Source organism: Anguilla anguilla, chromosome 8 (genome assembly GCF_013347855.1).
Source record: "Anguilla anguilla isolate fAngAng1 chromosome 8, fAngAng1.pri, whole genome shotgun sequence".
Lineage (NCBI taxonomy): Eukaryota > Metazoa > Chordata > Actinopteri > Anguilliformes > Anguillidae > Anguilla > Anguilla anguilla.
In genome coordinates, this window is record NC_049208.1 from 6,700,366 (window position 1) to 6,725,374 (window position 25,009).

General features: G+C 43.7%; 2 protein-coding genes across 2 annotated transcripts in view; both read right to left on the reverse strand.

Moving 5' to 3' along the window:
- Positions 1–1,961: 1,961 nt before the first annotated feature.
- On the reverse strand, positions 1,962–4,192 carry ccr12a (chemokine (C-C motif) receptor 12a). The gene is made up of 2 exons (XM_035428020.1): positions 4,036–4,192; positions 1,962–3,681 (listed from the first exon to the last, which is right to left on the reverse strand). Exon 2 carries the CDS (start codon positions 3,670–3,672, stop codon positions 2,590–2,592), a length of 1,083 nt encoding a protein of 360 aa, XP_035283911.1. The 5' UTR covers positions 3,673–3,681; positions 4,036–4,192; the 3' UTR covers positions 1,962–2,589.
- Positions 4,193–7,591: 3,399 nt separating this feature from the next.
- si:ch211-106n13.3 (vWFA and Collagen domain-containing protein) overlaps positions 7,592–25,009 on the reverse strand; it is a 42,234-nt gene continuing 24,816 nt past the window's right edge. The window contains exons 14-26 of the mRNA XM_035429322.1: positions 24,579–24,623; positions 22,824–22,877; positions 21,011–21,064; positions 19,993–20,046; positions 18,998–19,069; positions 18,553–18,588; positions 17,525–17,569; positions 14,939–14,971; positions 14,335–14,481; positions 14,175–14,229; positions 11,354–11,545; positions 9,986–10,063; positions 7,592–8,873 (exon numbers count right to left, since the gene is read on the reverse strand). Of these exons, the coding sequence (XP_035285213.1) occupies positions 8,683–8,873; positions 9,986–10,063; positions 11,354–11,545; positions 14,175–14,229; positions 14,335–14,481; positions 14,939–14,971; positions 17,525–17,569; positions 18,553–18,588; positions 18,998–19,069; positions 19,993–20,046; positions 21,011–21,064; positions 22,824–22,877; positions 24,579–24,623 (1,056 nt within the window). The 3' untranslated portion in view covers positions 7,592–8,682. The remainder of the gene's footprint in view (positions 8,874–9,985; positions 10,064–11,353; positions 11,546–14,174; positions 14,230–14,334; positions 14,482–14,938; positions 14,972–17,524; positions 17,570–18,552; positions 18,589–18,997; positions 19,070–19,992; positions 20,047–21,010; positions 21,065–22,823; positions 22,878–24,578; positions 24,624–25,009) is intronic.

A 25,009-nucleotide genomic window follows, 5' to 3' on the forward strand; every position in this document is an offset into this window, starting at 1 on the left:
CTCTCTCTCTCTGTCTCTCTTTTCCTCCCTCTCTCCCCCTCCTCCCCCTCCCCCTCCCCCTCTCTCTCTCTCTATCTCTCTCTCTGCATTCCCACATGGCCCTTGTGATCTCCTATTTCACCTCCCCGCGTGGTTCCTTGGTGACATTATTACTCCCCCGATGTAAGTGCTCCTGCTAATTTCCTTTTTTCCTTTTTTCCTTTCCTTAGACTTCTTTACCCATGGCTCATCACGGGTGGGGGGGGGGGGGGGGGGGGGGGGAGCCCTTCGCACCGTTTTTCAGCTGCGCTGCGCTATCCGCGCCGTCGGTGTCAGTAAATTTTATCGGGGTCTGTTAAGCACCTCCAAAACACACCCCCAATCCATGCAGAGTAATGAATCCCGTCCAAGTTTAGATTCCCCCGATAACTGCCAAATGCAATGCTTACGTACAAAAAAGTAATGAATTCCCACCCACGTGTGTGTGTGTGTGTGTGTGTGAGATTGAGAGAACGAACAAGAGAGACAGAGAGAGAATTTAACATTTTTAAAAACACCTTTAATTAAAGATGAATTAACTCACATACATAAAAAGAACATTCATAAATGATATCATCATCCAACATTCTCCCCCATGAAAAGAAAAAAGAAAAGTGAGATAGAGAGAGAGCGAGAGAGAGGGAGAGAGAGAGAGGGAGAGAGGGAGAGAGGGAGAGAGTGGGAGATGGGAAATTTTGGAGAGAAAGTAACCTGAGGTAACTCCTGATTGGGTTAGCCCATAAGAGAGCGAAACCTGAGGCCTCTCCTGATTGGACAGCCCATATGAGAGAACGTAACCTGAGGCCTCTCCTGATTGGGCAGCCCATTAGAGAGCGTAAGCTGAGGCCTCTCCTGTTTGGGCCAGCCCATAAGAGAGCGCAACCTGAGGCCTCTCCTGATTGGGCAGCCCATTAGAGAGTGTAAGCTGAGGTCTCTCCTGATTGGGCCAGCCCATTAGAGAGCGTAAGCTGAGGTCTCTCCTGATTGGGCCAGCCCATTAGAGAGTGTAAGCTGAGGCCTCTCCTGATTGGGCCAGCCCATAAGAGAGCGCAACCTGAGGCCTCTCCTGATTGGGCCAGCCCATAAGAGAGCGCAACCTGAGGCCTCTCCTGATTGGGCAGCCCATTAGAGAGTGTAAGCTGAGGCCTCTCCTGAATGGGCCAGCTCAAAAGGGAGAGTGAAAACAGAGACCTCTCCTGATTGGGCCAGCCTATAAGAAAGTGTAACCTCAGTTCTGTTTTGCAATGCATATTTACACAAGAAAATGTGTTCCAAAAAAGATGGGCAAAAACAAAAGAGGGGCCAAAATGCCCTCTAACTCAAGTCAAGCACATGGAGTGAACTTTAAGAATCATTTTTGAAATGACTGTTTGCCAGTCAGCTGGCAGCTGTTCGCCAGCTGTGTTTGGGCTACCTTGTTTGGTTTTGCTCATTGAACACAAATCAAATTGAGGGTCCATTTCTAAAATAGCGAGCTAGGATGTAATCAGCTGAATGTGTTCTGTGTTATTTGACTGTTTTTCCTTCGAGATATACCATCATGATCATTTCTCAATGTAGAGTCTTTCCTGTGTGCGTTGTCCTTGGTCTGTCAATAAGTAAATGTCCTGAAATAATCAGATACAATTGCTGTCCTAACAAAGTCTTTATTTTGCCAACAAAAAAAAAGCTTTTAGCATTTTTGCATACTTATTTTTTTGGTAGTTGTTCTGAGAAATGAGCATTTCCTCTTCGTCCCACATCCTTTTTTTGAGAAGTGAGGAAATTTTATTTATAACTTACCACATAAGATTGAAAGAATCACACCATGTGAAACCATAACGTGGAGAAAAGCACCAGCCCTCATTCAATATGCGTCAAAAAGTGGAAAGCAGAGGATGCATGACAATTTCATGCATCAAACATTCATTAACCACACCGGAACGCTCAAAAATACATCAAGATTGATTTCATATACTTTTTTTAATACAATTTTTGCAAAGATGAAAACACGCTCATTTATTTACACTTGTTTGAAAATGCAGTGATTAAATGCTGCTTGCCTTCTATTTTTTGCAGAGGCATTTTAGCAAAATACAAAAATGTAATGCAGAAGTTAAAAAATATATATTTTGTTTTATGGAGAAAAGCCCTATCTAAGCTGCAGTATTTACAGTATTCTTCGCAATGTTCTTTTCAATACAGCAAGCGGCACAGTCAGGAACAATAGTTATGAAACTGATGGCAGAGTGCAAATTTATCTGTCTTTGCCATCCAGACACCCCCCCATCCAGACACCCCCTCCCCCCCTCCCCCCACCACCACAACTTTCCTCCAACAAAAAAGGTTCATAGCTACACGGCTCGACGTTCTTAAAAAAAAAGTCAATCATAATACGTGATGTTCTGCTGAAAACTGCTTCAAAGCAAATTTCAAAAATAATGCAATGCAATGTGCACAGCAGTTCCAGGGAGAACTTCGCAAAAGGCTGTGGATGTGGCTCTACAGAAAACCTTCTCGCGATGGCAGAATTTGACACGAACACCCGCGCTAAAACTTCAGCTTTCCTTATTATTTTTTTAAAAATCTCGACTAGTACTCGTAGAGGGTCTGCGGGCTCCTGTGCGAGGTGGTCCTGCTGCTCTGGCTCGTCAGTATGTGGCTCTTCAGGCAGGGCATGCGCTTGGACAGCAGCCTCCTGAAGTGGCTCTGGAACTTCTTGCCCACGAAGGTGTAGAAGACGGGGTTCACGCAGCAGTACAGGAAGGCCAGGTTGCGCGTGACGTACTGCGCGTAGTCCAGCTCGTCCTCGCATGGCCCCGAGTCGTCGCCGCGGAAGGACGCGCGCAGGGCCCGCAGGAGGATGACCACGTTGTAGGGCGTCCAGCAGAGGAGGAACGTCACCACGATGACGAATATCAGCTTGACGGCCCGGCACTTCTCCGTCATGCGCGTGTGCACGACCCGCAGGGTGATGCGCACGTAGCAGTACAGGACGATGCCCAGCGGCAGCAGGAAGAACAGCACGAACTGCTGGTAGTAGCCCACCAGCTGCCACTTCACCAGGACCGCCTGGGTGTGGCCGGTCTCCTCGCACAGAATCCCGTACCGGCTGTCCTGGCGCGTGCCGTACAGGACGAACTCCTTGACGGTGGCCAGGATGCTGACGCCCCAAACGGTCACCGTGGAGATCAGGGCGTAGACCATGCGCCTCCGCTTGGCGGCGGTGATGGCGTGGACCACGGCCAGGTAGCGGTCGAAGGTCATGAGCGTGAGGAAGAGGATGGAGCTGTAGAACCCGACGAAGTAGACGCCGCCCACCAGCTTGCACATGGCCTCGCCGAAGATCCACTCCGAGGAGTGGTAGCTCGCCCAGAATGGGAGGCTCAGCGAGAACACCAGGTCGGAGACGACCAGGTTCAGGAGGAAGACGTTGGTGACCGTGTTGAGCTTCTCGTACTTGTAGATGGTGCACAGCACCAGTCCGTTTCCCAGGAGGCTGAGCAGGAAGATGGCGTAGTAGAACGTGGGCATGAAGTGCGACGCGAAGCGGTTGACGTCGGTCTTGTCGCACAACGTCACCGCCCGATCCACCACGTAATTGCCTTTGTTCTCGTCGTCATAGCCGCTGGCATTGAAAAATTCCATGAAGTCATAGTATGCTTCCTCAGTCATCTTTTCCACCTGCAAAAAAAAAAAATTTTGAAACCCTAAGTCTTCTTCAACTCTAATCCATTAATGAAACCCTAGGACTTCCTCAACCCCAATGCTGGAAAAAAAAAACCCTATGTCTTCCTTATCCAGAATCTAGTGATGAAACCCTAGGTCTTCCTCAACCCTAATACATTAATGAAATGGTCTCCAAAAAAAACAAGAACACAATTTAACCTGTAAGTCCTGCTCTGCTGAGTCATATTTAAACTTAAAATATAGCACCCTTTCATTACTACTGCTAAATGTGCACCGAAGTAGGTCAGTTTAAATGAGTCATCAAAGAGTACACGCTGACAGTTCAACCGGACGAGAGTCAAAACCCACCAAAACTGACGTTCAAAAACGGTTTGGCTCCCCAAGCCTCAGGTGTGTTGTGGTGCCGTGCCCAAACGTGGCGTGCAGTGCTCCTTTCGGTGAGGAGAGAAGACAGACAGACAGCAAGTTCGTGGAGTTCCTCAGGTCTGCACTCAGAGGAGAGGGGGGCGGGGGGGATTGGGGGTGGGGGGGGGAGTGGGCTGTGGAGTCTGCTGCGTCTGCACTAAGAAGGCGTGTGATTCGCAGAAGGAGCAACAGAAGGCGTGGTGATTCGCAGAAGGAGCTTGGCAAGTCACCGTCGGCTGGCGCTGGCATTTCGATCCACTGTGGCTTTATCTCCATGGTGACATTGTTGCCGTTTATTTTTTGTTTGTTTTTGCTTTATTTTTAGAATGCACATCAACATCATATCAACCACAGCGCCCAGATGCTTAGGTATTTAATATTAATTCAACTGCAGTGAGCAGTTCTGAGTAAAATTTTGTTCCCCAGAAAAACAGTGGACATCTTTTGACGTGTTTACCGTTCAGTGTGATGCTATGCTAATAGTTCGTTAGCATATTACCGGTTTTATAGCTTTTAAAAAGTGACACTGAGTTTGAAGACTGCATCCTGAGTTGTTGAACACCACCTACAAATATGCATATGTTAACATTTTTTTATCCCACTTTGCTTCCTCTTTAATCAGAATAATCTCACACTCATCTCCATTTCCCCCCAAGATACAACCGCGATAACCATGATTTGTTAAATGCCACAACTCCCACATCTGATGAGCGTCTGAAGAACTTTCCACATTGGTCACATCACCCAGAGAAACCTCACTGCAAAAACAAGGTCCACGCCCAGGTCTGGTCCCGTCTCTCTCTCTACCTTCCTTTCCGTTGCTAACTTATCATATCCTTTCCTTCTGAGATATGTGCCTACACACGGAAACAGATGTCTCATTTGTTGCACTTATATTTTTTTAGGTTTTCAATGGAATGATTTTAGGTTCTTTCGAATTTACTTTTTTTTTTTTTTTCAGTTTATCAAACAGACAAAAAACATTTTTAAAAAATCTCACTTCACTGTTGCTGAGGTAAATTAAAAGGCCTCTCTTTTTAGTGGTGTCAGCACATTTTAACATCAGCAAAGCAGACGTTCTGTATGGAAAAAAAAAACATGTCTGATTAACATCTCTGTTATACCTTTCATGAAATATTAAGTATTTTTTGATCAACCCATTCGTAAATTGACAGTCAAATTTTAATTGTTAATTTTCTTTAGTTTAAGAGCCCACAGGCTTTACTAGCTGACTGCCGCAGTGCTTGCAGCTGCTAACTCAAGTAAAACATCACCAGGCAGGTTGCTCCCCAGAAGTCATTTCTAACAGCAGCAGTGCATGAGTCATCCACATGACTTTTATCCTGTGCAAGGATCTCTAGTACACCAGATCAGAAAGAGCAAGGAACCCGATTTACGTTCAATTAATTACGTTTGCTGTGGTCTGTATCACAACATTGGTTTGCGACTGTGGAAGCGTTACAGACATTTAGCAAGCTTACACAACCTTTTACACAGCATTTTACATTGAATCCAGTTAAACAGCTGGATATGTACTGAAGCAATGCAAGTTAAGCACCTTGCTCAAGGGTACAACGGCAGTGTCCTAGCGGGGAATCGAACCTCCGACCTTTAGGTTACAGGACCAACTCCTTAGCCATTATACTACACTGCCGCCTACACTGAAGCAAAGCCAGTAAGGTCAACATGTAATTTAAAATATATATATGCTGGAGGAAGCATGTTTTAGTACATTTATACTTTTACATGTTCATTAAAGTAGGTGGGTCTAGTACGTATTCTGATCAACTGGCAAGCATTTACCAGAACAGACCTTGTGAAAAACAGGTGGCGGTTCTGTAGAATGTAGACAGGAACTGATTTGCACAAATACAACGTCCATTTCCTGTTTCCTCTTGGAGAGGTGCTTGTTTCCAAGAAGCATAAAGAAGTTGAGTGTGTCTTGACGAAAAGTATGATTTCACAAATTTAACATGCACGGCTGATGTTTGGCAACATTTTTTGATGAGTGCCTCTGAGCTTTTGGAAGACACTGCACTCACATAACATATGTTAATGGTTTATTTTTTGTGTTATAGTGAAATTGCATGTAATAGAAACACAAAACTACATGAATATCAAGAGATCTTCAGAAAATAATAAAATTCTGGAGAAATGCAGGTGATGAATATACTTTATTAAATATTCAATTCAACTAAGTGCTTCTCTCACCACCGTCCATTGTTCTGGTAGGTGTGTTGTGCCTTTCAATACTTTCCTCAGTTTCTGAGATTCGCTTAATTTGAGACCACATCAGGTATGCGCACACCTCCAATGGACAGCCAAACAAAACGTTCATCAGCACCGTTTCCATGGAGTCCCAACAAAAATCATCTGCTGAAAGAACGCTTGTCATGCAAAAAAAAAAAAAAAAAAAGTTCTCGAGTTGGCTTCACACCTCTGAAAACAAGCACACAAGCAGTTCCCACAGCTGGTTTCAGACAGGACAAGAAGGCCTAAAACAAAGAATCAACAGCCTGGCGGGTTAGAAACTCCTGTCATGCTCGAAACTCCCGTCAGGCTCCCTGTCTTCGAAACAAAACCACGAGTAGAGAAGTTCAATGATCCTTAAAAGAGTCGCCTCATTTGCGGGGGGCGCCTTATAAAATGACAAACACCGCTCTCTGAACTACGATAACGGGATGCGTGTTGCAGTTAAGCCAGCTTGCGGCAGGCAAAAGAAAAGGCGAAAGCAAACGAACGTGAAAGAGGACAGTGGGGGGGGGGGGGGGGGTTGGGGGGGGGGGCGGGGCGGGAGGGCATATAAAGAAAGGGCAATTCAGAAAGCAGCAGAATGAAAATCAGCATTAGCGACGATGTGCAGAGGAGGACACTGGAGATCAACACGAGCCGGCACCATGAAAGCCATTCGGACGAGCTCGGCGGAAAGCGACGCTCTTCAAAATGTCAGCTCAGTCGAGTCCAGACGGAGGATATTACAGTTTCCCTTTTTTCAATTTGCATGGAGGATTAACGCCATTGTGGGGAAGGGGGGGGGGGAGGGGGGCGGGTTTGGGAAGGCAAACTAAATGTATTTTTGCAATTCTTTTTATTTTCCCAATTTTTCTATTTAGCACAAAAAGCTAGAAATAAAAAAAACATTAAAATGGAGCCCTTTCAGCTTCTAATCGACGTGATAAACGTGTCTGTGTCGACCCATCGTCTGATTGGTCACAGTACAGGCAGGTCTGGTACGAAGGCCTCGGTGTGGACAGTCAGTTTAAATTAAAACCCACGGGTCGCGGCGCCCGAATGCGAGAGCGCGACTATAATTCGGCTTTCTGATGCAGTGCGGCCCCAAAGCACAGCCCCAACCGCTCTCTCTGCTTTTTACAGGAGCGCTGCGAGCGTTTAAATCCCTGTTGGTTTGTTTGTGGGCGTGCTCTAAAACAACACCGCTCTGGGAGTCAAGTGGCTTTCCTTCTTCCTGCACAAGCTGAGGTTCGCCCCGTGACGGTCCGACTGTCATAGAATTTGTGCAACAGACAATTACAGTAAGTGCGGCAGCACGCGTAATCAAAGTTGACGAGCCACCCACGGAGTGTTATTTGCGTACGCTACGCCGTCAAAGAGGATGCTAACAGGAGGAAGAGAAACCTCTCTCTACAACCGAATCTCAGACTCGCACTAAAGCGGCCAATGAAATGATCCGGATAGGCTACAGGCTCGTAGAATGCCACCAATTTAAAAAAAAAAAAAAAAAAAAAGGTCTTAAGAACATGCCAGCCGTGCAGCCTGAGCCTGTTCTTCACATTGATGATTTTATTTTCTGCATGGCTCAATGTTGTGAAATGTATTCATTTATTTATTTACAAATTGGAGTTCAGGTTATAAACCCCTTGAAACCTCCAGTTTCTGCAGGAGTCATGCTCAGTCACACCCACAGGCCGCGCAGATAACAGTGTACCAAGCATGCAGCGTTTCAGGCGACTGAGACATTGCTTATGCAGCAGTCCATTTTGAAAGAGTTGTTCCCCAATAATCTGAGATAAAGATGTACAAATACGTGCGGAGGCTTATCGGTCCCAGCGAGCTGCATCTGACATTTACAAAATTGTGAAATACCTGACCCACGTTTTGATGTAGATCTGACACCATGTAGGGAAAGAAGTAAAAACATACATACTCACTTGGTTTGACAGTAGAATATGAATGAGAACAAAAAAATATATCTTAATTGTAAACCACCTGGAATATTAAATTAAAAAATAATTCCTCTGACTCACTGCAATGACCAATGCCTTGCGTCTAGCATGGAGGTAGCATAACTAAGGCAGTGCACATTGTTTTGTCTGTGTACATAAATACTGATCACTTTTTAAACTACTGTGGTACAAAATCATAATGAAAGATGGCAAAATAAAAGAATAAAAGGAGTCCTGTGATTTTTTCAGCTCCCGACCTCTTCTAGATCGATTTTAGTTCGAAGCTGACGGCACCACCACAGATGGACCACTTGCACACAGTTCACGTTCTGCGATTGGTTGATTTGATGGTCCGGTGGAAGCCACGCCCCTCCGCTCTCCCACTGTACTACATTTCCCAGCAGCACTAGGAGTTCGGCCCTTTGCTGAAGCGGAGGTCCCTGAAGCCGTAGGCCTGGTAGCACAGGGAGACGTCGCACGCACCCGCCGGTCCTGGCGGCCCCCGTTTCCCCGGGATACCGGGCATTCCCGACTGGCCAGGGATACCCGGGGACCCTCGACGTCCCTCTCCGTCGACTCCGGGGGGCCCAGGGAGCCCTACACCAATTGCACAGAGAGAACACAGCGGAGTTTCAGTTTTGGCCCCTTTCCCATCTCATATCATAAGAGCACCCCCCCCCCCCCCCAGAATCGAGAATCCATCCATCCATCCATCCATCCATCCATCCATCCATTATCTATACCCGTTTAACCTGAGCAGGGTCACGGGGGTTGCTGGGGCCTATCCCAGCATGCATTGGGGCGAGAGGCAGGAAAACACCCTGGACAGGCATCCACACACCATTCACTCGTCACTCACTCACACAGTCATACCTGTGGGCAATTTAGAGATAACTGAGAATTCAAAACCTTGTTGTACCGTAAGACTGTGATTCGAATCAGGGATTTCAAACTCCTGTCGTGGAGGACTACCGTGACAACCGGCTGCTTTTCATTTAGCATTTAATATGGTTACATTACGGGCGTTTAGCAGACGCTGTTATCCAGAGCGACTTACACTACTGTTTTCACACAGCATTCACATTGAATCCATTTATACAGCTGGATATACGCTGAAGCTGTGCAGGTTGAGTACCTTGCTCAAGGGCACAACGGCAGTGTCCTACCCAGGAATCGGACCTGCGACCTTTAGGCCACATGACCAGTTTCTTACCCATTGTACTACACTGTCAAAATGCACCAAACTTGCATGAATGCACCAAAAACCAAAGGCACTGCAGTCCTCAAAGATTTGAGTGAGATTTCCGACTTAAATATTTTATACAAAGCCATTTATATGAAGGCAACTATAAGTATTCTGAATTATTTGCAGGTCTCCAAAACGTCTCTACACTTCTCCGGGATATAAAAAGCTGACATTTGTCTTTAAATTTGAATCACAATTAAATTCAAGTAATTTTTATCTTCACCACCACATGAGTTTAATGAGTTCAGTAAATGCCTAAATTATTATTCTAATTTATGCTTGTAAAGGAAAAACCACTTGCAATTTATTTCAAGCTAAAATTAAGAGCAAATGCTGATTGGATCCAAGCCTTATTGCCCATGCTGTAATATACATGTCTACTTATCTGCAAATCATCAGCTGGATTGAAATTAAACAGGTATCAGATTCCTTTTGAGCATTCAAGATGAAAGACGTAACTTACCTGCAGGACCGGGGGGGCCTGGCATCCCAGTGTCCCCTTCACCCTTTGACCCTTTTAATCCCATTGGTCCGATCTCACCTGCCAATCAGAGAACACGTTAAATTTTAGAACCGATTGACAAACTTATTCTTCCCTGCCTGGTTTCTTTGTGGTGTGTGTCTGTGTCTGTGTGTACGTGAGTGTGTGTGTGTGTGTGTGTGTCTGTGTCTGTGTCTGTGTGTACGTGAGTGTGTGTGTGTGTGCGTGTGCTTGTGTGTGTGTGTGTGTGTGTGTTTGTGTATGTCTGTGTGTGTGGGTGTGTGTGTCTATGTCTGTGTGTGTGTTTGTGTATGTCTGTGTGTGTGAGAGTGTGTGCGCGCGTGTGTGTGTTTGTGTATGTCTGTGTGTGTGGGTGTGTGTGTGTCTGTGTTTGTGTGTACGTGAGTGTGTGTGTGTGTGTGTGTGTGTGTGTGTGTGTGTGTGTGTGCGTGTGCTTGTGCTTGTGTGTGTGTGTGTGTCTGTGTGTGTTTGTGTATGTCTGTGTGTGTGAGTGTGTGTGGGTGTGTGTGTGTGTGTGTGTGTGTGAGTGTGTGTGTGTGTGTGCGCCTGTGTGTGTGTGTGTGTTTGTGTATGTCTGTGTGTGAGTGTGTCTGTGTGTACGTGAGTGTGTGTGCGAGTGTGTGCGCGTGTGTGTGTTTGTGTATGTCTGTGTGTGTGAGTGTGGGTGAGTGTGTGTGTGGGTGTGTGTGTGTGTCTGTGTGTGCGAGAGGCAGTGCCTGATGAATTATCCTCCTGAGATGTGGCCAAAAATAAAGTCTAAGTATTTTAATTTTTTGACATGATGCAAGTGTCTTTGGTGACAAAAACAAGTTGCGCTAAAAATATTTCCATTTTTGACACATTATGTTTTTATTGAATGTCCCCTGCAGTGAATTTTCCAGCACAGAATATACAGTACTACAGATTAAGACCAGATGTCCATGTCCCCTACAGAATTAATTTCTGGGGGAGGGGGCTAAATGGTGTAAGAGAACTGCCCCACCTGGGTATTTAGCTAAAGGGTGTAAGAGAACTGCCCCACCTGGGTATTTAGCTAAAGGGTGTAAGAGAACTGCCCCACCTGGGTATTTAGCTAAAGGGTGTAAGAGAACTGCCCCACCTGGGTATTTAGCTAAAGGGTGTAAGAGAACTGCCCCACATGGGTATTTACCCAGCAATTGCCTGCTAAGAACTCTAATTCCCTAAAAAAAAACAACAGTGCCACATTATGATTCACTAAACTATGATTTATTGCCGGATAAATAAATATGTTTATGCGTGAGTGAAAGGTAATTTCCAGGGGTGGGCAGGCCAGGGTTTGGGGGTGGGGGGGGTGGTAACACGGTTTACCTTTGATGCCCTGGAGCCCTTCCCTGCCGGGGGGGCCTGGATAACCCCGTGAGCCCGTTGTGCCGGGGTAGCCCGCAGGGCCGGGCGGGCCCCTCGGCCCCGGGGTCCCCGGTTCCCCCGGGGTTCCCTGTTTCGGCTCGCACTGCCGGCAGCCGGTCGGCGTGATCGCCTGTAAGAGCTCCGGCAGCTGATCTGAGGCGGGCGGGGGGGGGGGGGGGGGGGGGAGAGAAAATGTTTCACTGCACTGTGCTGTACCGTAAAAATTCAGTCCAACCACAAATAAGAAATGTTTAACATCAAAACTGCATGTTTACCCTTTTTACTTTGTTAAGCTACCTTGGGCTCTGAGAAGGTGTTACATAAATTAAATGTATTATTATTATTATTATTATTATTATTATTATTATTATGAATAATAATAATAATCATCTCTGGAAAGTTCACAGAAAAATGTCTGGTGTTAAATTACATTACATTACATTACAGGCATTTTGCAGACGTACAACAAAGTGTATAACCATAGCCAGGAACAAGTATGACGAAACCCCTAGAGAGAAGTACCGGTCCAAGTGCAGGGAACAACCGCATAGTTCAACTTGGACCCTCAAGGTTAAACTGATTAACACTAACACAACGAGAACGGCAACAACGCAGTCTATGGAAAAAATCAACTCTTATAGAGTCCCTAGAGTTAATTTAACGCTGGACATTTTGCTGTGTACCTTCCAGAGTTGGATAACATGCAGTTTTGGTGTTAAACGCCTCCTTGTTGCGATTGCTCTGAATTGTGTTCTGAACTACAGCCTACTGAAAATGTATGATCTGTTTGCCTAAAAATAAGACATGTTGGACTTGGACACTTGGAGCAAATGATTTCAATTAACAGCGGTCTATTCACAGTATATAACAATGGCATTTTCTTTCTATCCACACACCTACAGATACTATTAATGCACATCAGAACATCTCTTCATACATCTCCAATGATGCATTGTTTAGAACAGTAATGCAATCACCAAGGTCTTTTTTATTTAAAAAAAGAAAAGAAAAAAAGACTGATGAATCATTGAGCGTGTGTCTGGTCTAGATGATCCGTTTTTCATCCTCTTTTGCCCCAGATACAGCGATTATTACACAAGCCGACAGTTAAGGAGGCTTCATCGGGTTTCTCTCTAAAAATGCAGAAATGAAAACCGGGTCTGGCGCTCGAGTCATTCCAGATGTTTCCAGGGAGCGACTTAACCGACGCGAAATTTGTGCCAACGCCACTCTGGGTGACCTTTACCTCAGCCAAAACTGAGGAACCGTGCGCAGAAATAGCTAAATCTGGAATCTGGTCTTAATGAGCTGCCCAAGGCCCACACCATTACATTACAGGCATTTAGCAGACGCTCTTATCCAGAGCGACTTACACAACTTTTTTTACATAGCACTTTACATTGTATCCATTTATACAGCTGGATATATACTGAAGCAATTTCGGTTAAGTATCTTGCTCAAGGGTACAACGGCAGTGTCCTACCCTGCCCTGGAATCAAACCTATGACCTTTCGGTTACAAGCCCAGTTCCTTACCCACTGTGCTACACTCCGTCCACGGAGTGCTGTGTGTACGCTTGTTTCTGTTTTAGCCAGTCCAAAATGTTTAACTGAAAACAGGAATTTAACTGTTGCTGAGATTTCAGTTTTCAAATGATTTCAACTGAAAAATAGTTTCGGGTTCATTTCCATTTATTATAGTATCGGGGCCCACGTGACAAGGCCGACAGAATTTAGAAGCAGCCGTGGGTCTGTCGACCTAACAAACTCCTTGCTTAAGGCACATTACATTACAGGCATTTAGCAGACGCTCTTATCCAGAGCGACTTACACAGCATTTACACTGCATCCATTTATACAGCGGGATATATACTGAAGCAATGCAGGTTAAGTACCTTGCTCAAGGGTACAACGGCAGTGTCCTAGCAGGCAGGGCCGGCCCTAGGATTTTGGTGGCCCTAAGCAAACCTGTTCGGGGGGGGGGGAATCGAACCTGCAAGACCAACCCCTTACCCATTATACTACACTGCCGATCAACCTCAGCAGACTTCACAGCACACTTCACCTGAGGACTTTTTCGATAGATTTTTAAATCTTTGAATAAAACTGCCTCAGCCACGCATATATACAGCCCATGACCAGCCTTAAGCTTTACCAGTAAGGCTAATCGTACATGGGTGATTAAAACCAGAGATCAATAAACATTTCGGTGTGCTTGTGGGACTGCAACAACTGCTGTGCCACAATTCACTTCAGTCTACACGACAGAGAATAAACCCAAACAGCTGGGCCCCTTCCTAGGTTACACGTCACATAAATAACTAAAAATACAACAAATTATAGTTAGCGGATAACGATGAACATATTGTGGACATCGCTGTGATTTTTAAATTACATCAAGCTATCTATCAGTCAGTCTTATCTAGAGTGACTTTTAAAGTTGCTAACAAAGAAGTAAGGGTACAGTCATTCGTTATTAGTGTCCAAGTACCAATATACTCAGTAACATGGGAGAACTTTCTGTGAACAGTACTTTGTGAGAGTTGTATAAGACTTTCATAACCATTGCACCTTCAGAAGCACTACACATTAATAAATGCCTATTAAAATAACCACCGTGTTAAATCACTACTGATGCAACAGGACATACCAAGAGAAAAACCTCATGCCTATTTGCGGTTACATGTATATGAGCTCACAACATAGCACATGTGAGGGAGTTATATAGCTTATATGAGCTATGTGAGTTATACAAAATTCACAAGACATGAAAGGGCACTTACTCCGCAGTACAGTAGAACAAAGCTTAATTAAGTGTTCATCAGTGGGGGGTTTTCCCTGAAAAAGACACAGTTGAAATTAATGAGCTGAAGGTACTGGCTGGTAGGAACAAAAAACTGTCAGGCAAAAAAAAAAAAAAAAAAAAAAAAAAGGAATATTTACTGGTTTCCCCGGATACCCTGGAACTCCCGGTTGCCCTGGTAACCCATCTCGGCCAGGAGAGCCAGGTGGTCCAGCGGCTCCGAGTGGTCCCGCGTCTCCTTTTTTCCCATCAGCCCCTCTGTTTCCAGGTTCCCCCGCCACACCTTTCTGCGAGCGGGCAAAAACCACCGAGGAAGCAATCAGCGGCACATTACCCGCCACTAATCTGGGAAGGGAAAGAGCTGGACAGTTCAGCAAGAAAAGGCTGGTGCTTGCAGATTTCCTACAAATGTTTCATCTAAATGCAGTTCGGGTTTTTGAAACTCAATGCATCGGACAATTGAAGTCAGTGTTACATTTGTATTTTTTTTAGTTTGTTTTGTACTCCGTATATTTAATGCATGGAATAAGTATATCAACAATGGAAAAACTAATCATATGGTGTAAAAAACAGATCATGAAACTTTGTCAAAGTGCATTGCAGATTACAGTGAATATTAGAGTCACACGTAATTTGCACGTACTCTTAGATATTCACGGTCCTGATCTTACAGGTTATTAATTTTCCAGCATGGGATTAGTCAGGTAAAACCAAAAATGGGAAATTCCTTCCAAATCAACAAACCTCTCCTTTGCTTCCCCTAAGTCCAGGTTCACCCTGTCAAAGAAAAATAATCACATTAAAATTTAATATTATTATACCATATCGTACTGTGATTTTACAGAAAGGACTCTGGTGATTTGATTGATGGCGTCGCATTAATGTAGTTCTCCTGTGATCAAAAAAGCATGCAAGCCTGTCACAGTCAAACATCTCACTTTGTGCATGGTGCAGAATATGTGCAACGCCGTCTTGTTTTATCAGTTATGCATAGAATGTGTAATAAGAATGAGATTTCACGCTGATGACATCCCCATGATCTTTCCTTGTTATCACAAGTCACAGTGAGGGTTTGTTACAAGGACTAAAAGTCACGTCATGTTCGGCAAAATGCCAAGCTGAATTTTGAATTATCTTTATAGCAAATGTGTGTTGTCTTTCTATTACATTCTCAGTGTCCATGAGAAAGACAGAGAGAGAGAGAGAAAGACAGAGAGAGAGAAAAAGAGAGAGAGAGAGACTCTTCAAAGAAAGAATAGGGTTTATGCTTGAAAGTTTGCTTTCACGCCAAAGCCACAGAACTTCAGATGCCATTGTTTCGACGACAGGGTTTCCCCCAGAAAAGTTGTTAGGCCCGGTGGCAAGTATCTTTTGACGGGGCCTGGCGGCCCGGCGTGGGCCGGCGGCAAGTGCCTTTTTTGACGGGGGCCTGGCGCGGGCCAGCGACAGACTGATGGCCCAGCATTCCAACCGTAGCGTTTTTTCCCCAAAGATGGTATTTCTAGATATAGCCTAATTTTGCCGCTGTGTTTCAACACATTACTACGTTTGCTGGTCAGGCACTCTTCACCGTAAGAAGAAATTTTAGGATTTTCCGTTTTTTTTTTTTGTGTCGAAAGTGCTGCGACGGAAACAACGATAGATTTACTCGGGAGCCACATCTGTCCAAAATGTAAACAAGTCTGGCAGTTTTCATGGTCGGGAAAAAAATTATGACAACGTTGTCCTCCACATCAATGTCATCAAGCTAATGTTATTAATAAACAATTCTGTAGTCACAAAGAGCACTCTGGACTTGCTGGTCAGCTGAGAAACATCAAACCCAAATACCCATTTAGCTTTTAAGAAGTTCAGGTTTAGATCAATCAGTGCCTGCTAGGCAGCTTCTAAATGTTATTTTATGATCTATGAAACACTTTGGGCTACAATGCATTTATAAACTGTGCTTAAAAAAAGAAGTTAACTTTGGCTTGCTAGTAAACATTCATTCTGTAGTCACAAAGAGCACTCTGGACTTGCTGGTCAGCTGAGAAACATCAAACCCAAATACCCATTTAGCTTTTAAGAAGTTCAGGTTTAGATCAATCAGTGCCTGCTAGGCAGCTCCTAAATGTAAAAGCTAGACTAAAGATCAGCACAAATCAATGGGGTTTCCATTTTCTCTGTGTAAAAACATTGCAGATTAGATTACTGTTATGATAGGATTTGACTCTGACTTTAATAAGCCTCTGAACCTCCATGAATCACATGATATAATCAAAATTGTCAGCTGCTGATTCATCATAACAAAGGGCATTTGGTTTCGTGGCTTCAACCTTTAATGTATTTGTTGACCGTCATTCGCATGTGCAGTTTCATTTGATGAATTCCCAAGATCAGTGCCGATTTTTATTTCCTTTCCATCTGTGATGCAACCAGTAAATCATTTTGATGCATCAGAAGCAGCTTGTAAGCTTGAAATAGAGGTGGCAAAAACCTTAGCTAACTTTAAACCAATTATTGGACTCAACCTGTTCTCCATTTATTTTGCTTGATTAAATGCAAATTGCTCCAGCTTTGAGAATTGAAAATAAAGGCCATCAAACAAACTTCGGAAACACGGTTATTTTTTAAGTACAGAATCTGTGCAGATCTGATTAGAAGAGATCTTGAAAGTATCAACATTCCTTGTAGAGTAGGCTATATTTATCCACAAGTGTGACCACGAATATAAGTACAATTTTGTGGACAAGATAACATGCTGCACAGTTTTTTGAGATGTAAAAAAATATAATACAGAAGATAGAACAAATGCTCACTGGTATAGATTATCCAGTTTAATTTCGATTAATGGTTGTTAACCAAGTAAAGTAAATAGGCTAAGAAATAAATAAAGAAATAAAGGGACAGTTGCCTTTCTGGAGTTTTTGTGTCCTATCCCTTTAAAGGTAAGGTTTCGCTTCCTCTGTCAGACAGCTACTTGACCACAGACATGGATATTTATATGCCTCATTGTTTCTGAAAAACACATCTGTTTCCTTTTTTGGTTGCAGGTTCTGGACATGTGCAACACACACACACACACACACACACACAGGCACGCACACACCACACACAGACATGAGCACCTACACACACACAAATACACACACACACACACACACATACACACACATGCACAGGAGCTCACACACACACACACACACAGGCATGCACGCACCACACGCTGGCAGGAGCACACACACATACACACACACACGCGCACACACACACGCGCACGAGCACACACGCACGAGTGGTGTGTTACTTTGCGCTGCTCTGTGGAGAGGTCAAAGGTCGAGGCATACTCACAGGAGTTCCAGGGCGCCCAGGTGTTCCATCACTGCCTCTGTCACCCTAAACCAATCAGATCATCAGAATCCACCAAAGGTAAAAATATAGCATTCACAGCGATGCAGTCTCTCACATCAACCTTCAGAAGTGACATCATCTCTATTCCATTTTACAAACAGGTATGTCATCACTGTAACAACAGTAACGGTCTCTACCAGGAATCAAAAAGTGTCATTTCCTCTCAGAAATAGTTACATTTCTTTGAAAATGTTCTCACCTAAAAAAAATATTTTTTGTTCTTCAGAAATTCGTTACAACTGAAGTTCATTCGTGTAAATCGTTAGGTCACTACTGGGCAGATGGATCGGAAGGTAGAAGCGATTGTGAGTTAGCGATCTGCCATCGTTGGGAAACGTAAGGCATCGCCTGCTCCGGTACTAGACAGCATCTACGTTTCATACACACACACACACACACACACGCCCAAACACACACACGCACGCACACACACACACACACACACACACAGACACAGACACAAGCCCACACACACACACACACAGATATAAACGTATATAAGCGTATATAAGAGCCTTTTCAGCCTGATCTGCAATATTCAACTGTAACTGCAAACTAATCCTGTTGCTCTAACATCCTTCCATTCACAAGAATGAGGACTACACAGCAAAATGTTCACTGTTAAAACAACTCTTACAGAATGCACGTGGTCCCAGCTGTTTCTCACATTTACTCTGTTAGAGTTGAGTTGACACTGGACATTTTACTGTGTAGCACATGTGAAAGCTGTGTAGCACATATGTCCAATTTTTTATCCTCTCTGCAGTCCCCCAGCCAAGGAGGACTGTGCAGCTTGTGCAGGCAGAATATGGCCACGTGATTGGTCGGACGAATGGCCAATGAGGTTGGGCATAACACCACGGGATTTCCAGCCACTGTCGGCGCCGACAAACATTAGTGCCTTAATTGGGTGCGCCACTCGGGAGCTCCAGTGTATGAGTATTGGACATTCGATCAAACGGAAATACCTGATTTCCTTCAGGACCGGGTGGCCCTGATTCACCCTGAAACACAGAACAAAGAGACATCTCAGGGAAGGCCATTTAGAACAGTTAGCTCATTTCAAGTTAAACAACACTATTGATGTAATTTTGGATGGAGTTTAAATTGCTCAGCGGTGAAAAACCCAGAAAAAGCATTTTTACTGTAGTGTTCTTATCTTTTCATTTCACATTCCGCTCTTGTAACATCGCCTTCATGCAAAAACATCAGTGAACGCAATTCAATTTATGCATTTACACCAGTAGAAGCCATTAGACAAATGGGTAACATCAGCTCAACTAAAAAAAAAGAAAAAAAATTTAAATAAACAAATGAGCATAGAAAAGACAACTTGTCAATAAAATCAATCATGGAATCCGTGGCATTTAAAATGGCAGTTGTGATTGTGCAGGACGCCGTGGACATTCCTACTTTGTGTCCTTTAAATCCCGGCATTCCCATGGCTCCCGGCATTCCCCGAGGGCCCTGGGGTCCCTCGTTCCCCTGCGGAAAAGGAGGAATATGTAAACCTCCGAAAAGCCAAAAAAAAAAGCTGCTGCTATGCTTGAGCTTCCCGCACACTCTGATCACGGAAAAAAAAGGTCATTCGTTCACCTTTCGGTTTTATTTGGTTTTTTTTTTTTTGTTTTATTTTAATTGTGCAGTAAAGTTTAAGAGCTACATAAAAATCAGAGAGAGGTGCTCTGCAATGGCGGGGTCGCAAAGAGGGGCTGTCATATCCACGCCTAAAACCTCATTACAGGTGCTAAATCCCTTACCCACCATTGTCGTACGGATGAATCGTCTGGGTTGAATTATCTCCATCTGCGCAAATTGATCCACGGGTATATAATCATCTATAAAACAGTAATTGGTCTACTTCCTTCCAGCCTCAGCTGTCTACCAATTAGAAATTCACGTGGTTACAGTATCACCTCAGCATCGTCCTCTGCTGAATTTGAAAAGGTTTCAGATATTTTGCACCAAAAAAAATAAAATAAATTAATCTTGACAAATTAAGTTCAGTTGTTGACTTTGAACAAGTAATTCATGGCTCTGCGACTGAAGTATGCTCCTGCTTTCAATCTCAGCTCCGCATTTTAATTGCTGTTACGCTGCTGTCTCGTTCCCCATTTGATGTTGGTAAACATGTAAACTGTCTCGTTGGGTAACTTTGTGTTTCATTTCAGGGCCCCCTCGAAAAAGAGATTTCCACCTCAACAATGTGGTTTTACCGGTTAAATAATGGTTAAATAAATAAATAAATAAACGAACAAACTACCCTGGGAGAGCAAAATGTGTGTTTTGCGCTGAAAAGAAAGAAACTGGTGGAGTTATGTGGTGATGTGGTGCGAGAGCGCCCACTACAGGACGAAGGGGAAGGTGCATTGGTTTACTCTTTCCCCACCCCCCCTTTTATTCCTCACCCCTAGTCCAGGCTGCCCAGGGCTGCCCGCTGGCCCTTTCTCTCCAGAGTTGCCCTACACACACACACAGATATAATAGCATTGTGAGAACGGAGTATACAGTACCACAGACATTATCGGGACAAAAGACATACACACACACACACACACACACATACACACAGATATGCAATGCATTGTGAGGACTAAATATAGAATACCACAGGCATTATTGGTACAAAAGACATACACACACACACATATACAGAGATATGCATTGCATTGTGAGGACTGAATATAGAATACCACACGTATTATTGGTACAAAAGACATACACATAAACACACACACACACATAAAGATACACATAGCATTGTGAGGACTGAATATAGAATACCACAGGTATTATTGGTACAAAAGACATACACACAGACACACACACACACATACACACAGATATGCATAGCACTGTGAGGACTGAATATAGAATACCACAGGCATTATTGGTACAAACATACACACACACACACACACACACACAGCATTCCAAGGATTCTGACTCTAACAATGGCACACTGACAGACAGTATTCTGAGGACTTAATATTCATACCACTAAAACCACATGCTCGGCGATCACACACACACACACACACACACACACACACACACACAGCTTCGCTTGCAACTGGACTGTTCCAGGTTCCATTATCAGGTGGGACAGACACTGCTATACAACAGGGCCAACTGTAAAAACCGATAATAATTCAAATGGAAGGCATTTAAGGTATTTTTGATGGTAGCATTTGCTGAGTACCTAGATGATAATTTTCTGCTATTATCTTACGTGGTCAACGCAGACTGATCGATTGATCATCTGCCCTCAAATTGCTTCTGCCATTAAAATACTGCTCTTTCAAAATGGTTTCCAATAAGTACAAGGAAAAGTGGTAGACTATCTCCGGTTTTCACAAATCCAGGTTCCCTTTTGCTGATGTATAGTTTGGCGCGGACCGAAGAATGGGGCGATGTAGAGGTTACCTTTGGGCCCTGAGGTCCATCTATCCCAGCTGGACCCATAGGACCCTGAATTCCCTGGGCAAGAAAAAACAACGACCAGTTACACACTGATGTTCCAGCCACAGTACCAACACCTACAAAGAGAATACACCGCAAAACCGGCTTTTAAAACTGTGTTGAAAACATGAATAGCGATGTCAGTATAATCGCAATATAGCTCAGGAGGTAAGACCGATTGTCCGGCAGTCGGAGGGTTGCCGGTTCAAACCCCGCCCTGGGCATGTCGAAGTGTCCTTGAGCAAGACACCTAACCCCTAACCCCTAACTGCTCTGGCGAATGAGAGGCATCAATTGTAAAGCGCTTTGGATAAAAGCGCTATATAAATGCAGTCCATTTACCATTTACCATTTAGAAACATGTTGTTACTCTGGGGGCAAAGGAAAGGTTTGCCAAGCAGCAAGTTGTTCAGAACAAGAGTTCATCTGAGTCCAACAGAGTTTAAGTCCAAGAGCAATCACATACCCCTCCAGTAAAACGCACTCTGTCAGTGTTGATTCATCACCGAATGCTTTGCTGTGTAGGCAACAATTACAGCATTCAAAAATGCAAATGGGTGCTTGTTTCGTCCCCAGATTTGGAATCATCAATTTGACTCGCTGCTTCGCCACCCACTCGAGTCAATTCTCTGAAAACCCGGACTGACAGAAGGTTCGCACGTGCTGAATCGTACCGTTACTGAATCAAACGTGCTGAATCATTCTGTGACTGAATCATTTGACTCATTCCAATTGCTTATTTTATTTGTCCTCGTTTGACCCAGAAATCGATCGAAGTCCGTCACCTTTATGGACATTCCAGTCTGTTAAATGCTCCTTGCGTGAATGCGTGACAAAAAAATAAAAATAAAAAATATCTAGAATGTGTAGCATTTTTTTTATTTTCAATTTTATGGCAATTATTAATTTTATCAAATAGGTGTTTAATTAAATACCTCAAAACATCTGAAGTGGATTTTATCCCAAGAATGCAATTTGTTCCAGATTCCAGTGGGTGGCAGTAAAACGATATATCAACAAGCCTTAAAATTCAACACAATGAAAACCACAGTACCAGCTCTGGCTTTGATTGAAAGAGTCTGGTCATGATAAAGTAATCATGTTTTACAATCATGTTTTGCTTCTTTTTCTTAATCCCATTTTTCCTCTCTTCAGAATTTTGTCTGAATATTCATATGTTCATTTCATCACTGACATCCGCTGTCAATACAGAAAATCACAGACAAGCAGTTGGGTGTGTGTGTCTGTGTTTGTGTGTCTGTGTGTGCAGACGGGAGGGGGGGGCAGCTCAACTAACTAACCCCCACCCCCCCTTCCTGGGTAATGCTATGGCTAGCTGTGCCTCAGTCTATGGGGTTGCTAGCTTCAGTCAGTGTACGGTCAGAATTCTACATTGACAACAGAGCACATGTCTACACTTAAACCCCTGCTCTTTCATGACACACCTCTACACATGCTCTATTCATGATGACTGTTGCTCTTCTAACCTTTAGAAGAGTAGGTTGATTGGAAGGTTTTTTTTCTTCAAAAACTCCACTGCTTTCACTTACCACTTAGTGATTGTGACATCAGCATCAGAATGTTCAGTTAAGAGCATTCTAATCAGATATTTATGATCTAACACCTCAAAGGGTTAAAAAAAAGCATAACTGTAAGTACAGCACATAGTATAACAATGAATATGAGGCGGGGGGGGGGGGGGGGGGGGGCATGGGGGAGGGGGGAGCAGGGGTCAGTGCTGTCAGTGTTCAGGTCCAGAAAATTTGGGGGCACCCACCTGTGGTCCTTTCAGTCCTGTGGACCCCGTCATTCCAGGCGGGCCTCTATCTCCCTGTTAAACGGTTATGGAAAAAAAAGAAAAACCCCAGTAAATATTCACCCTCAGCACAGACACAAATCAAAGACTCGGCCCCAAAACAGGCCGTTAATGGTAACTATAAACCATGACTGTAGTGATTCATTCTGTGCTTACAGTTGCCGAAGAACAGTGTTTTCCATTAAATGCACAACACACAGTCAATTGCTTCCAAGCATTATATCTGTCACAGCATTTTTATTTATTCCATTTATTTATTTTTTTGTAAAGAGCTCTGATTCAATACACAAATTTTTTTTATTGCATTTGGGAATATTTTTAATCATTACCATACTGTCTAAAAACGCTGTGCACAAAGGCATTATGGTTTCAGGTCATTTGCTTCATTATCGTAATGGATTGACCAGGTCCATCAATCTAAACCTGAGAGGTACACAAGAATCAGCTTTATTGTAAATGCTGTTGTTATTGTGTGTGTGTGCCTGGTGTTTTACAATGACGAGAACAAAGGCACATTCATATTGGATGAGTTGCCATGGCTACATGAGCTCAATTTCAGAATTTCGAGAAGACAATTAAAAAGTACCAAGGGCTTGTGTCTAAAATGTAAAGCCATAGAAAGTTTGGTTGGACAAAGAGTACATACACTGCATACTGTACAAGCCATTTGTTTTCTATTTCAGGAAGGTTTAGCTAACCCTGTCCCATTAATAATATTGTTCTGCAGAGTTTGGAGATGCGCACATTAATTAGTGATCTCATTGGTCCAGACTCTCTTCTCCCTCAAACAGCACTTAAAAAAAGATAAGTGTCTGAAATAGGCAGCACAAATCTCGACGAGGGTGAAACTCGTTGCCAATCATGTGGACATTGTTATACATTATAAACCAGCAATAAATATGTACTACTTTTCAACACAGCACTCTACATTCTGCAGTCTTGACTTTTTACTGTGTTTGACCAAACGCACGTGCCTTCACTTTAGTGTCCGGACGTAAGTGTGTGAAATAAGAGCTCATTAATCAGAGAGATACCGTAGATACTGGAGCGTACGTTCCACACGCAGACAGTTTGCTGAGTGTGTGCGGAGTGTAGCACAGTGGGTAAGGAACTAGACTTGTAGCCGAAAGGTCGCAGGTTCGATTCCTGGGTAAGGACACTGCCGTTGTACCCTTGAGCAAGGTACTTAACCTGCAGTGCTTCAGTGTATATCCAGCTGTATAAATGGATGCAATGTAAAAAGTTGTGTAAGTCGCTCTGGATAAGAGCGTCTGCTAAATGCCTGTAATGTAATAATATAATGTTCCGGTTCCAGTATCCGGTTCAGCATTCTTTAAATGTCTCCGTCGTTGCCGAAGTCATAAATGTTCAGATTTACTGCCCGATTATGAATATTCATGAGGAGACGCTGCCAAAAAATCTGAACGCCCATAGCTCTCCTGGACAGCGTTATGGGAGGGCACTGGAGGCACCCTCTTCTCTCCAACTGACATTTCTTAAAATTTCACACGGAAGCAAGGAGCATGGATGGAATGTAGTTACACCATTAAAACTATCACATATGGGTAACATCATCTACACAGTAAAAATGACACAGTGTTAATAAACTCTAACATTGGTACATGTGGTCCCACTCTGGTCCAGAAAGAGACCACGTTTACTCTGTCAGGGTTGAGTTAACACTGGACCACGTTTTCCGTTTCCAGGTTATCATACCTGAGGTCCCACTGGTCCCAGCTGCCCAGGTAAGCCGCGAATTCCCTGGAGATGATTGGACAGAAAACAGTCAGAGCTGGGTCACAGCTTCACAAAATGGCATGTAAGCCCTGTGCCCTGAACACAGATCGGTTGCTCTAATGTGATTTCTCTTTAAAGCCAGCAGGTCAAATCATCTTTTCTGAGACCGAAAGAGACAGGAGAGAGTTAGAGAACAAGGAATAGTCGTATAATATACATATATATATATATATACATATATATATACAGTACTGTGCAAAAGTGTTAGGCACCTGGAAAAAAAAATGCTGTACAGCTAAGATGCTTCCAAAAATAATGAAATGAAAGGTTATAAATATCGAAAAAATAATATAAAGAGCAGTAAATAGTTAAAAACAAAATAAAATCACTGTTTGGTGTGACCACCCTTC

Coding starts and splice junctions, on each gene's coding strand:
- ccr12a (XM_035428020.1), bottom strand. CDS start 3,672: ATGACTGAGGAAGCATACTATGACTTCATGGAATTTTTCAATGCCAGC.